Here is a 12,789-nt window from a genome sequence, read left to right as displayed (position 1 = left end):
TCAAATTCCTACCCAATGCAAAGAGACTATAGCTAGGGTTCATCCAAATAATTATAGTTATCATGGTGTTGCATGAGCGATGCCGAACTCTCTAAAATCTTGACTTTTTATTGCATCCTTAATTTTTTTCTAAACTCTAGCACGGTACGCGATGATGACTTGCTAGAACGTTAATTGATCTCTCGGCAAGTCTAAGGCGGGGAGGCTGTGCATGCGCAGAGGGCCTAACGTATCGCACGTCACGGTGGCGTATCACGCGTCACGCAAAACTAAAACTTTATTTTTGCACCGAAGAGGACCATCCACAGATGCAGGAAACGCCTCACTGTAGCATAAGATATAACTTATTGATGGTTCGACCTCACCTACCAGCTCAACTGCCGCATTCGTCGTTCCAGCCAAGAACGTTACAGTTAAATTCAAGTTGTCGCACACGACTACATCTACATCGGCAGAACTTGCAGCTCTCCATGCCGCTATGATGTACATCACCGAAGAGCCAACAGAGAAATGGGTCGTATTTTGTGACTCTAAGGCAGCCCTTCATAGCATCAAGTCCGCATTACGTCACAGAACTTACGAGCAAATGACATCTGAAATCAGGGAACTGCACCACCATGCTCTGGAAAGAGGACACCACATTATATTTCAGTGGATTCCTGCTCACTGTGGCAGCGTCGGCAACAACCTAGCTGACAAGGCTGCCCGGTGTGCCCATGAAGATACCAAGACGCGTCCAACACCTTTGGCGAGGTCGGACGCTGCTAGAGAACTTCACCTGCTTGTGCGCAAGAAGTCCCAAGATCTCTGGACTTCAAGTGGCTTCAATTGCAGATTACGTAAACTGGACCCCACGCTACGGCTACAACTGCCATCTAGCCTTTCCCGCGGCGAAGCAACCTTGTTGCGTCGCTCGTGGTTGGGAGTGGCGTTCACGAACGCATACTCCTACCGTATGGGAATGGCCGAGAGCCCGATGTGCGACTCCTGTGGGTGCGAGGAGACCATCGAGCACCTATTGTGTACCTGCCTTCGCTACGATGTCCAACGCCTCTCTCTGCGGGCAACTTTATGCAGACTAGACTCGAGACCGTTCACCGAGTCAAAGATACTCGGACCGTGGCCACACCCGTCACTGGCTCGAAAAGCGATTCGTGCACTAGTGCGGTACTCGAAGCGCACGGGCTTAAGAGACCGCTTATAGTGTCATTGTGTACGGGGTCCCTCCCACACATACTCAGTGCTTACTCTCTCCCTTTCTTCCTCTTTCTATTCCCCTTTCCCCCACCCCCAGTCTAGGGTAGCAAACCGAATGCTGTTCTGGTTGACCTCCCTGCCTTTCCTTCCCTTGCTTTCTCTCTCTCTCTTATTGAGAAAACGCAGAGAGGTTGGCCTGAGCTTAATCTGGTCTAGCCTGTTACTCTGCTCAGAGGGGAAGTGGAGAAAAAGAGGGGTATGAGGAGTGGTGATTAGGATAGGCGAGGTTAGTATAGGGTGCGATTATGCGAGTAATGCACGTTCGTGTTCATAGGGCCCCGTTCAGCCCTGAATCTAGGCCCGTGTTAACAAAAAATTCCAAGAGTGCCTTGATGGCTCGCTTCGTTGGTATTCTGTCCGGTCATATGGGGCCCACTAATACGTTTTCACTCAACTGCCTGTTATCGAATGGCACCAACGAAGACCAAAATCTCTGCCGTGCCCAGAGCTAAACTTGATACGGAGGCCTTCGGCATAATTGTTAATAGGCCCTTGCGTTGGATGTCATATTGGCCACTTTTTTCCCCGTGAAGTAGATAAACTCTGATATAGCATAGCAATACGATGCGTTTCTTAAGTATGCCCGACCTGTAGAGGCCGCGATATATAAACGTCTAGCGTTACCACAACGACATAGGCAAGAGATGCAGAATCATTAAATGTAGCTGGGCATGTGTTGTGCTTCTCTTTGTGTACAATAAACAAGCGTTATACCATGCGTTGCGACATGTCATGCCATGCGCGTTACAGAACTGCAGGTGGTCAAAATTTAATCCGTAGCTTTTCACCATACACAGATGAACTAAATATTTTCGTTAGTTCAGTTCCTGGAGTTGAATTCATAAATTACGTTCATATTGGCAGCTTACAATAAAAAAAACACGCAGACAAAGAAAACGCGAAATAACCGCGACGAGCGCTGGCCATAAGTGGTCGGATGCAGGTGCTGGACTCGTATTTACAAGAGCTTCCCGATTGGGCGGCGTTCAGGTGCCCACTAGACATGACAGTTATCGGCGCAATATAGCGGCCGGGACGATCGTCTCAGCGATTAAAAATCGTGGGTGGGATGAAAAAAAATTGGAGGACGCTTAAGCTTCGCCTTCAAGAGTGGAACGCGACAGCGTTCCCGTCGACCCGCCAAGGGGTGTAAGACAATGGGCTACGGCGCAGCAACTACGCGCCCCGCATCGGACGCGGTGAGCGTCGAGCAACGCAGCGTTCGGCGCGACAACGAAATGTGCGCCTGAGCAAGCGACGCACGCCTGAGCCTTAGAAACAGCTCGTTTCTAAGGCAACACCGCGTTCACTAGAGGCGCTTTTGTACCGCTTTGAAGCATCGAACTCGTGGCTCAGTGTAATAAAGAAAAAAAACTCGTGGCTCAGTGGTAACGTCTCCGTCTCACACTCCGGAAACCCTGGTTCGATTCCCACCCAGCCCATCTTGCAAGTTGTTTTTTATTCATGAAGTGCCTGCTGGGATTTATCGCTCACGGCCAACGCCGCCGACGTCGACACCGACGCCGATGCCGACGACACCGGCTTTTCTGCGACACGAGCTCCTTAACGCTGTCGCGTTAAAACTCTGCGAATACGGGCCCTGTAATGCGCCGCTCTTAGGCGTCCATTCCTGGTTTGAGCGTCGGCGTCCCTCGGCGTAACCGCGCGAACGCGCTCGTGCCACTGCTCGCGCGTTCGTCGTCGTTTTCTTCCACAGCTGGCTCCGATGCCGCTGATCATGCCAGTGTTCCCATGCTGCGATCCCTATGCGAAGACTCTGACGGTACTGGCGCACTGCCAGTCGGTGCGGCGATATCGGTTTCAAATTCCTTACTTCAATATATCGCGAAATGAAAAATTGGCAGTGGCTTAGCTCGGCTATGCCAGGATATACGTAGCGAAAGCTAAGGCATATCATGGTTAGACTTGGTTAATCTTGAATGCAAGTCCATATTGGTCTGGTTGTCTAGCTATGTTGCGGCGCTTAGCCAGTCGTTCGGGGCGCTGTTCATCTGTTTCCTGGGCGATTCGTTTCCTCTTCATCTCCTTCCGATCTCGATTCCAGGCCTCCTCCTGCTTATCAGAATTGCCGCCGTCCATACTGCCGCCTCAACTGTGGTTGCGGCGCACGCGAGCTCTCCCTTTTCAATCCTCCGACATGTTATAACTTATCAGGCACGCGACCCAGCTGGCGAAGCGAGCGGACGCGAGAGCAACGACGAGGAACGCGGTGTGACGTCATACCAAACGGCGGCGGCGGCGGAGAGGCGCGGCGCTGCGCAGTGGCGGAACGCCTGTGGCTCGGTGCTACTAGTGCCGCATGCGCAGTAGTGACTAGGGAGCGAGAGAGAGAGAAATATCCGCGGTGAGGCGCGCGTTGTGACGTCATGTGCCTCCTCGGAGTACCGCCACGGCGAAATCGCAAGTTCGCGGCCAGTAAAGCTTTCGCTTTGAAACACGTATCGAGCTGCGCTCAAATTTCACATTAGGGTGTATCGTAATCGTCAGACATCTTTTTTTATCTAGCAGCATCACAAAGAAAAGCAAAGTATTTGACTAACCAGACGAAACTGTTTATTCGGGAATGTGGCAAATTAGCAACATCACTCGGAGCAAGCTTTATCGTAGATGGCAACCTTGTGAATGTTGACGTACTGGGCCGAGCTTCCTCTTGGCACGGCGAATGCGAAGCCGATCTGCGAAAGACGACAGATGAACAGAAATATTTGTATACTGAACCACAACATAAAATTAGTGTAATCGTGGCAAATAAAGATACCGATGTCTTAAATTGTCCGATGTGAAGATGATCTGAATAGATGTATGTTACTGCCATTAGGCTATTTCGCTGGTTGGAAAGGACAGATAATCTGAATTGAAGCCAGTTTATATCTAAAACTTGACACTAACCCTCATAGGCGCTTACAATCGTATTTGTTGCTGCCTAACGTGTTTCTTAACCAGTAACAACTAAATGTTTTCGTTCAAAACAACGAGTCTCATGCAGTGTCCTGCAGTATAACTATAGTGCTAGACGCAGGTCATGCCCTTCAATAAGTTTAATTGCCACTTTGCAATTATTTTAGCCAATTAATCACCTTAACTCTCACATTTACTAGGTGCAGCCTAGGTTGTATCCGCTTAGGCACTGGACTTCCGTGTCCATATCAAAGCGAAAGGGAGTACGAGCTGCCAAGCGTTTTCTATGCCTGTTTAACGCACTAACGCATTCAATCACGCACGCACTCCAGTTGTAAGCGAGCTGTGGACGTGCCTGGAAGTCCCTATTCTACTCATAAAATTTCTTGTACAGCCATGAAACACCACCACCACCACCACGACCACCACCACCACCACCACCGCCACGACCACCACCACCACCGCCGCCGCCGCCGCCACCGACAGCGACTCCGCAAGCATCACCTGCAATTGACGTGAGGGCCCCAAGAAAGAAATCCGCCGGCAACGACACCCACAAGTTCTTGAAGTTGATGGTGTTTCCTGTAATAAGCAGTTCAGCCTTTCATGGATGCTGTGCAGGGCGTCTTCTTTTCACGAACGAACGCGGATAGTGAGCGCTGATCTTTTTTTTATCTTTGCTAATTTGATTTGAAGGTTCGTCGACGCTTATATTGCACCCTCCTGTCGCGTTGCGCACACCTGCAGGCGGGTTGTATGCCTGATGAGTAAACGTAGATATAATCAGCGTGATTTAGTTTACCCGCTAATGATAGCTATTCGATCAGTTCAAAAAGATTGATTTTGAAAACGATGGCACTCGAAACACGACCATGTGATGAGCCACGGCAGTTTCTGCTGTAGGTAGATAATAGAAAATTATCGCTGTAGGAACAGAAGTTTCACGAGATGTCGTGATTCGTGTTGTTTGATATTTCGCAACGAAATTGAAGCTGGTTCTCTCATCAAAGACAAGCATAGCTTCCTTAACCTTATCCCGTTTTTCTTTTTTATCCTTTGGCTAATAGTACCATCATTCTGTTTTTGCGATTAAAAGCAATATTTATTATTGGCTGGGCGCGCATTCAAGGCTTCAAAGCTAGCTAAGACCACTGAGCTCGTTAAATGAAATCGCGTTGAGGCCTTTCACGCCGAAGGGTTCCTCACTATCTTGTCGTGCCAGCATCCTTCACCTGTTTATTGTATTGTATTTCCCAAGCAATAAACATCACAATGCTTTAAAAAATATTTACATACCGCGTTTTTTATTATTATTTTTATTATTATTATTTATTACACGATATTCAAGACATGTTGGCGCCTTTAAGCAGCGTCGGCGACGCCTTTTCACGTAGAATGGGTGTACGCTAAACATAAAAGAACAAGGCGGCACTGAACAAAATAAATATAACAAAAATGAAAGAGTCAAATACGAACTCGCGTAACATAAATACACTCAAGACAGCTCCCAACAGAGGTCACAAAAAGCACACTAGAACGCCAAGTCAGCTTACATAGATAAAGACAGCCCACAAATTTCATTGCTTAATAAAGTCTTTGCCGTGTACTGTGATGACGGTTTCTTTTTATTGCTTAGATATTGCAAGAATTTGAATAGGAGAAAAGAACGAAATAGACAGGGAAAGAGAGAAATGCTCGAAGGTAACCTTCGGTTCGAGGCGCGTTTTCAGCGCGCGCTGAAGCTACGATAAGCGCTTTATATAGTTACGTCGGCAGACGGGCTCACCTGCACGGCAGTGTTATAGTTGAGTGTAACCCGCATGTTCATGACATTTGTGGCTCCTCCTGACAAGCCGATGGTCCTCCGGCGCTGCGGCCTGTCGACAGGTGTCACCAGAAGGTCGAACACTCCGCGGTCAGCCATTCCGGCCACGTTGGGTCCCTTATTGTATTCGATGTCGACGCAGAGTGGGCCGTTGATCGACTGGATGGGCTGTTCGAAGGTGAACTCCGCGCGTTGCCCGGACTCGAGCACGGTTTCGGCGTAGCCCGCTGCGCAAGATTCGAGACGGAAGCACCACCGCTGTCAGCTGATTTTTAATTTTTTCAAAATGCGTTAGCATTTGGAGTGTGTCAAAGGGGAAAAAGTGCGTGTGAAGTATATATATATGTATATCGTATAATTGGCGGGGGTCTGCTCCACCTTCATATGCACTTCACTCCTCGAAGAGACAGGACGTGTGTTGAGTGAGCTCCTGAACAAAACTTTTCAATGCGGTGAATCCGGTTTACATTATGGATCCGAGACCTCAAACAGGAGCAACGTAATACTAACGCATTCCTCTAGCATTTATGGCTAAATCACCAATGATTTTTTTTTTTTGATCAGGAGACCCTGAGAAGTTTCGGGTATTCCTCAAAGCGGGCCAGAGAGACAGCAGCGAGCTGCGGTAGCGCTGCAAAACAGAAGCGCGCGTATTTTCAAGAAGTTATTACTTTTGCAAGAAAAAACGTTTGCAAATATGACACGATACGCGCTTCTTCTATTTTGAAAACGTAGAAAGCTAGAGCCATCTCGTACGTTGTGCCAAATTTAAAACACGATATTTTGTCGGTAGTATATAGGCTGATCAGGTACGAGACCAGAAGTATTATGGGGTCGCAGATTCATTGGTAACGTAACGAGTCTACTCCAAAGCTTTTCTTTCTCGGCGCTCTGCCGACGGTGTCCCCTGAATCGGCAGACCGAGAGACATGGACTATAAGTAACGAATAGGATGGAACGAAATGACTCCTTGCACGTATAATATCCCATGGTCGACGAGAAACATAAAAGCGCCGCCGTGTTTGCTGGTTATAATACTGAAATATTATGTCGCATTGCATACTTAAGGCTACTTTAAACACGGCCACTCAGTCACGACTCACTACATCAGACAAAAAATATGAATGTCAGAATCGGATAAAATATTGGCTGCGGCATAGCTCAGCTAACCTTGGATATGAACAGCGAAAGCTTGGTTTAGCCTGGTTAAGTCTTGGTTTCCCTTGGTTCACCTTTGATTTAGTTGTAATTATTATACCTAGGTATACAATCATCGTTAAGCCAGGTATGACGGCTGTGCCTGGGTTGGTGGCTAAACATGACTCTGATTAGGGTTGGGTAGACACGCATTGTTAGACGGGGCGACGCCTTTTGTTCCACAGGGAGAGCGTAAGTGCTAGACATGCAAGGAGACGTCGCGAACATGCGTAGCGTCGAAGCGCAAACGGACAGGGCGCGCACGCGATCGCTACACTGATCTCGATGGTGCGACGCATGTTGCATTCCGGACCCTCTCCAGTGAAGCAGCTCGCCGGTGGTATCCGCGGGGTGGTCAGACGCCGCTTGGCGACGACGGCTCGAAGCTCCAGCGCAACGCTCAGAGACGACGGCCCGGCCCATGGCCCGGCCTCACACTCATCCATGGCCAAGATCGCGCTGACTAGGCAAGCGCGGCGCTCCTCTTAGCCAAGCGCGCGGCGAGTCACGTGGCCAGGCGGCGACCCAGCTGCGGAGAGCGCATGCGCCATGCCGGCGGCATAGCTCGGCACGGTGCGTTGCCAAGGCTACGGCGCAGCTGCGGTCACATAAAGGTCAAATTGCTGGCGACGGTGAAACTCGGCTCGACGCGGTTAGTAAAGCTTTCGCTTTAATAAAGTGCTCGCGCTAACAGTGGATATAATTTGCACGATCACGACGCCGCCGATCGCAGTGCGGACCGTGACAAGCGCGACGCTAGGAACGCGGTGCGCGTAATCGAGCGGCGTTTTGCTATTGCAACGTTCAAGTACTGAACCAATCGTATATTGCGCAGCCTCTGAGCTTAGTGTATACACGTTGTAATATGCGGTCAACACATCAAAAATGGCGTAACGTGTTGTGAAGTGCGCGCTTCTATACGAACACATTTGTCGGAGGAAACTCGAGTTCCTCTCGGCCTGTCATCATTACATATTGTTAGCTCTAAAAACAAAAAAAAAACAAGGAAAACAAATTACCCTAGTTCTCTTTCATATTTCGCGACATATGAGAAAAAAACACGTTTTGACGAATTGAAACTTATATAAAAAATGCGGAGGAATCAAAGATCAAAGGGCGAAGAATGACATTTTGAAAATGTTGGCAAAATAATGAATGTGCATATATAACAAAAAAATATGAGTTATGTAGCTATGTAGCTGGAGTAGAGCGTCACGCTCTTGAACGCCGGCCGTGACGGTACGGAGGCTTACTTCCGTAGAATGTCTTCGTCGTCCAAGCATCAGTAGGTTCACTTCGGAAGCTGCAGTTGTGCGTAGTTGCTTTGTTGAACAAGCACGCTGACAGCAATCTGTCATCGTCCAAAGGAACGCTCGGGCCATCGTCGATAACCTCTGAAAAAAAAAAAAATGTTTTCAGAATTTATTCTGTTGATACACTCCTTGCATTAGTTCCGTCTCGCGGGCAAGAGTTGCACTGAAAAGCAAAAGCCCAATCCACAAAGTGTGGAGTGTTGTCAACATTAAAAATAAGGTGTTAATGAATAAGGAAAAACTGTGTTTTTGTGGTAGCAGGCATTTTATTTTATTATTTTACTCAGTCGTGCTTATCTGATTTTAACAGCAGCAGATGCAGGAAAAGAAGAGGTCAAATGCAGCATAAATTAAAAATGCTATCTAAGGCGTGCAGACATGGTGCATACGCCACAACATGACAAATGCTGGCTAAAAAGCGAACTATAAAGGGAGTGATCATTTTAAGTTTTCTTGGATTTTTAAAAATCGCCTATTTCAAATAACGTAATTGTAGTCCTTGAACAGGATTATTAAGAGAAGTAGAGGTTAGTTGCACGCGAAATCGAAACACATATTGAAAGAATTATAGGAATCGGTAATAAACTTGTTTTATTTATTTATTTATTTATTTATTTATTTATTTATTTATTTATTTATTTATTTATTTATACTGTCAGCACATGCCAAGAGAGAAGTTGCGGTTACATTGCTGTCGCGTACAAACTGAACGTAGTACATGTTTATACAATTCTATAGGAAGCAATCAGGATAGGAAAGCACAGCATATAAACAAATACTAAAACGGTAAATCACATTAGTTACAATTAACAAGTTATATCGCCATAAATAAAAAAAGAAAAAGTGATGCGCCAAACAGCTGCAATCGAAAGACAGCTAACAATAAAACATATTCTCAACTGTTTACAAATAATTGGCAACAACCTCTTCAAAAGCTTGTAAATCACCCGCCGTGGTTCCTCAGTGGCTACGGTGTTAGGCTGCTGTGCACAAGGTCCCGAGATTGAATCCCGGCCATGGCGGCCGCATTTCGATGGGAGCGAGTTGCGAAAACACCCGTGTACTTAGATTTAGGTGCACGTTGAAGAACCACAGGTGGTCGAAATTTCCGGAGTCCTCCACTACGGCGTGCCTCATAATCAGAAAGTGGTTTTGGCACGTAAAACCCCATAATTAAAAAGAAAGCTTGTAAATCAGGACAGCCTGTATATACTATCTCTTGCCGCAAGTTGTTCCAATAGTCTATGCTTCGAACCAAGAACGAATGCTTGAATAATTCTGTTACATCAATAAGTGGTTTGATATGTTTTGAATGCCTTGTTCTGTGGCTACCAGGATTCTGTGATGTGATGTGTTTTTCTAAGTCTGCTTCATAATCCCCTCTTAATACGTGAAAAAGAATGTCAGCCTGTTAAGCTGTATTTTCTGCTTGACAGTCATGAGACCAGCTCTGCTTCGAAGTTCAGTGGCGGACTGGGCTGTAGCGTATGTGCTAAAGACAAACCCCAATGCCTTATTTTTCACGCGCTCCCTTTTTTACGTGTTTTGTTGAGTGTACGGCTCCTACACGTGACTTACATAAGTCAATACAGGAGGTACAGTCATTTTTATAAGTCATTGTTTTTACCTCTGAAGTAGCGTCGTGAAGGTTTCCTCGTAATGAGCAAAGTTTACGCATGGCTTTATTACAAATGTTGTCAACATGTGCCGACCTGTTTTGGTCATTCGTGAGATGAATCCCTATAGGTACTTAAATTCCCTAATCTCCGCTAATTCTTCTCCGTTGATGCTGTAGGGAAAAATTAACGGATTTCTCTTACGCGTCATACGCATACAAAGAGTGTTTGATGCGTTTAGCTCCATTTGCCACTCGTCACACCAGAGGCTGGCTTTTTGTAAATGGTTACCAAGCTCCTGTTGGTCACTAAGGGCGCATATTTTAGCTTACACAATGGCGTCATCTGCATAATCTTTGATGGTTATTTGGGGTGAAAAACCTGCGTCTATATCGCTAATATAAATTGAGAAAAAAAGAGGGCCTATAACACACCCTTGCGGGCCAACCCGATCGAACTGGTTTATTGGTACTGCAAACAGAATTTAATCAAACAAATTGTTCCCTCTCTGATAAATAATCACTGCAACATACACGCGCCAATTTATTTTCCTCTCGATCGGTTGCACGAGCTCTCGCACAACTGAATTGCCGCAGGGCCCGTTCTTCTCCGTCCGCAAACTCAGCTCTTCGAGACGCGAGTGGTGTCACGAGAGATGCTTTGTGGCATCTGAAGGTTTAAATATGGTTTAGCTATAGTTTAGCTATGCTTTAGCTATGGTTTAGCTATAGTTTAGCTATGGTTTGGCTATGGTTTACCTATGGTTTAGCTGCTGTGGTCTGTGGCGGTGCCGTGTCGCGTTTCTCCGCCGCCTGGACTGACGATTAATTGCGGAGCGCGTTCATCGCCAAAGTTTGCTGTGGGTCTGTTTTACGGGACGCATCGAAATGCGCTCTCCTTTCTCATTAATAACGCATTTCAGTTACTTGCAAACCTGTTCGTTACTACACTTCCACTGCTCCTATACGGCAATCAGCGGCCGCAGCTTCTGCGGTAACCCACATTAACTCAGACATGAAAAAAAGTCCGAACTTTCTTGGTGCTATTCGCTACACTGTAAATTGACATAAACATTTAGGCGTGTTCTTTGTTTATAACACACGCGCTTACGCCATTACGGGTGTAAGGGCGTGAGTTATAGGCCGATTTGCGCCCTTAAGGACCCTTGAGAGTACAAATCAATTTACAGTGTATGCACAGACCTAGCGGAAGCAGCCAATGTTGCTGAGTTCAGGCTGACACTTTCTCAATATTGATCGTGTAAGATTGGCTCATGTTTTGCTATACTTACTACACAAGCCGTCGTACGACCGAGTGACGTGGTGTCTTTGGCACGCTGTTCCACAGCAGGTGCCCTCAGGGCAGTCAGAGCAGGCTGGCCCAACTTTGTAAACTTCCTTGCCCATGATATTGCCACTGCAGACAAAACGAAACTATATCGATCACAGTGAACCCTAAATGTAACAGTGTTCTTGTGAACGCGCTCCGCGTTCTCTGCGTCAGAGATGCCATAAAAAGAATCTTTTGCCCTTAACCACCCGATTCGAATCCCCTTGATGACAGAAACTGTATCCTTAGCCAATCGCCGAACCGATTTGAATGAAGCTCATTTCATTTACGAAAAATGAAAACCCATCCAAATTTAGTAAACGTTCTCAGCAGATATAGCAGAATCTTTAATTGGACTGTCTGGTGCTCTACGAAGGAACTGATACAAATATTTAATAAATTACAGGCAGGGGTTTCACGCACCCAAGTCAGGATCTCATTATGGGGCACGTCGTATATAGTCGAGGGACTCAGGATTAAGTTTGACCGCCTGATGACTAATATTGCACCCGTGTCGAGCCCTTCCTTCTTTGTCCATCGTGTTTGCGCTGAATTTTCGTAACCACTAATATCGCTATTACTTAAAACACAACTAATGTACCATGTAGGGCAGATAAATGTGCTACATGAATTGGCATGCTACACTTACAGCATATTTACTCCATTCATTTGGGTCTTACAAATATGCACAAAATTACGGTATTCTCCAGGGTCACCTGCAGTCAACTAAACGCTGGTAGATACTGTTCCCAATTCCTCGTGGTTGTGCCTGTCAGCCAGAGATATGCCCTGCACAAATGGGCTTCATCCTTTACCTCTGACAAGCTTGAAGAGCAAGCATGCACATTGTGCCTCTTTTCGTTTCTCCTTTTGTTTTGTTGCACTACTGCTAGATAAAACATTCGACAAATTTTCGGTAAGTTCTGGATCTCGCAAATCAATCGCTATTAGGGATTTTTGTATAGACGTGAACGCTTTATCTGCTCGCCCTATACTTGTTCGTGATACTCTGATCACTTCGCTTCTTTTTGCCACCATGCATGTGATGTATCGTGCCAGCGCTCCGTTTCTGTGAGCTCTGTAGTTCTCTACTTAACTCAAGTTACCCTGCTCGAGAATTCCAGATTTACTTGACTTCCCGCAACTCACGTGTTCCTCATAAATAAAAAGAAAATTCTATCTGAGTCGTCCAGTCGGCTAACTGCTTCCACCGGCAAATATTTTAAATGGTTGCCATACCGAGCGAAGCCACGTCTTCGTCTCATCAGACGAAAATATGGGTTTCGACAATTTTCATAATGCTCAACGTTCATCGTGAAAGGATACATTCCAC

General features: G+C 46.5%; 1 protein-coding gene across 2 annotated transcripts in view; it reads right to left on the bottom strand.

The window, feature by feature from the left end:
• Nucleotides 1–3,805: 3,805 nt before the first annotated feature.
• The window catches only part of LOC142582478 (venom allergen 5-like), a 33,776-nt gene continuing 24,792 nt past the window's right edge, over nucleotides 3,806–12,789 (bottom strand). Inside the window, exons 6-10 of one of the 2 annotated variants that reach the window (XM_075692244.1) lie at nucleotides 11,419–11,543; nucleotides 8,452–8,592; nucleotides 5,963–6,228; nucleotides 4,681–4,758; nucleotides 3,806–3,953 (exon numbers count right to left, since the gene is read on the bottom strand). In XM_075692244.1, the coding sequence (XP_075548359.1) occupies nucleotides 3,861–3,953; nucleotides 4,681–4,758; nucleotides 5,963–6,228; nucleotides 8,452–8,592; nucleotides 11,419–11,543 (703 nt within the window). In that variant the 3' untranslated portion in view covers nucleotides 3,806–3,860. The remainder of the gene's footprint in view (nucleotides 3,954–4,680; nucleotides 4,759–5,962; nucleotides 6,229–8,451; nucleotides 8,593–11,418; nucleotides 11,544–12,789) is intronic. The other variant, XM_075692245.1, reaches the window with a different exon arrangement.

Source organism: Dermacentor variabilis, chromosome 5, assembly GCF_050947875.1.
Source record: "Dermacentor variabilis isolate Ectoservices chromosome 5, ASM5094787v1, whole genome shotgun sequence".
NCBI lineage: Eukaryota > Metazoa > Arthropoda > Arachnida > Ixodida > Ixodidae > Dermacentor > Dermacentor variabilis.
Note: the sequence above shows the minus strand (reverse complement) of the source record. Positions and strands in the feature narration are given on the sequence as shown.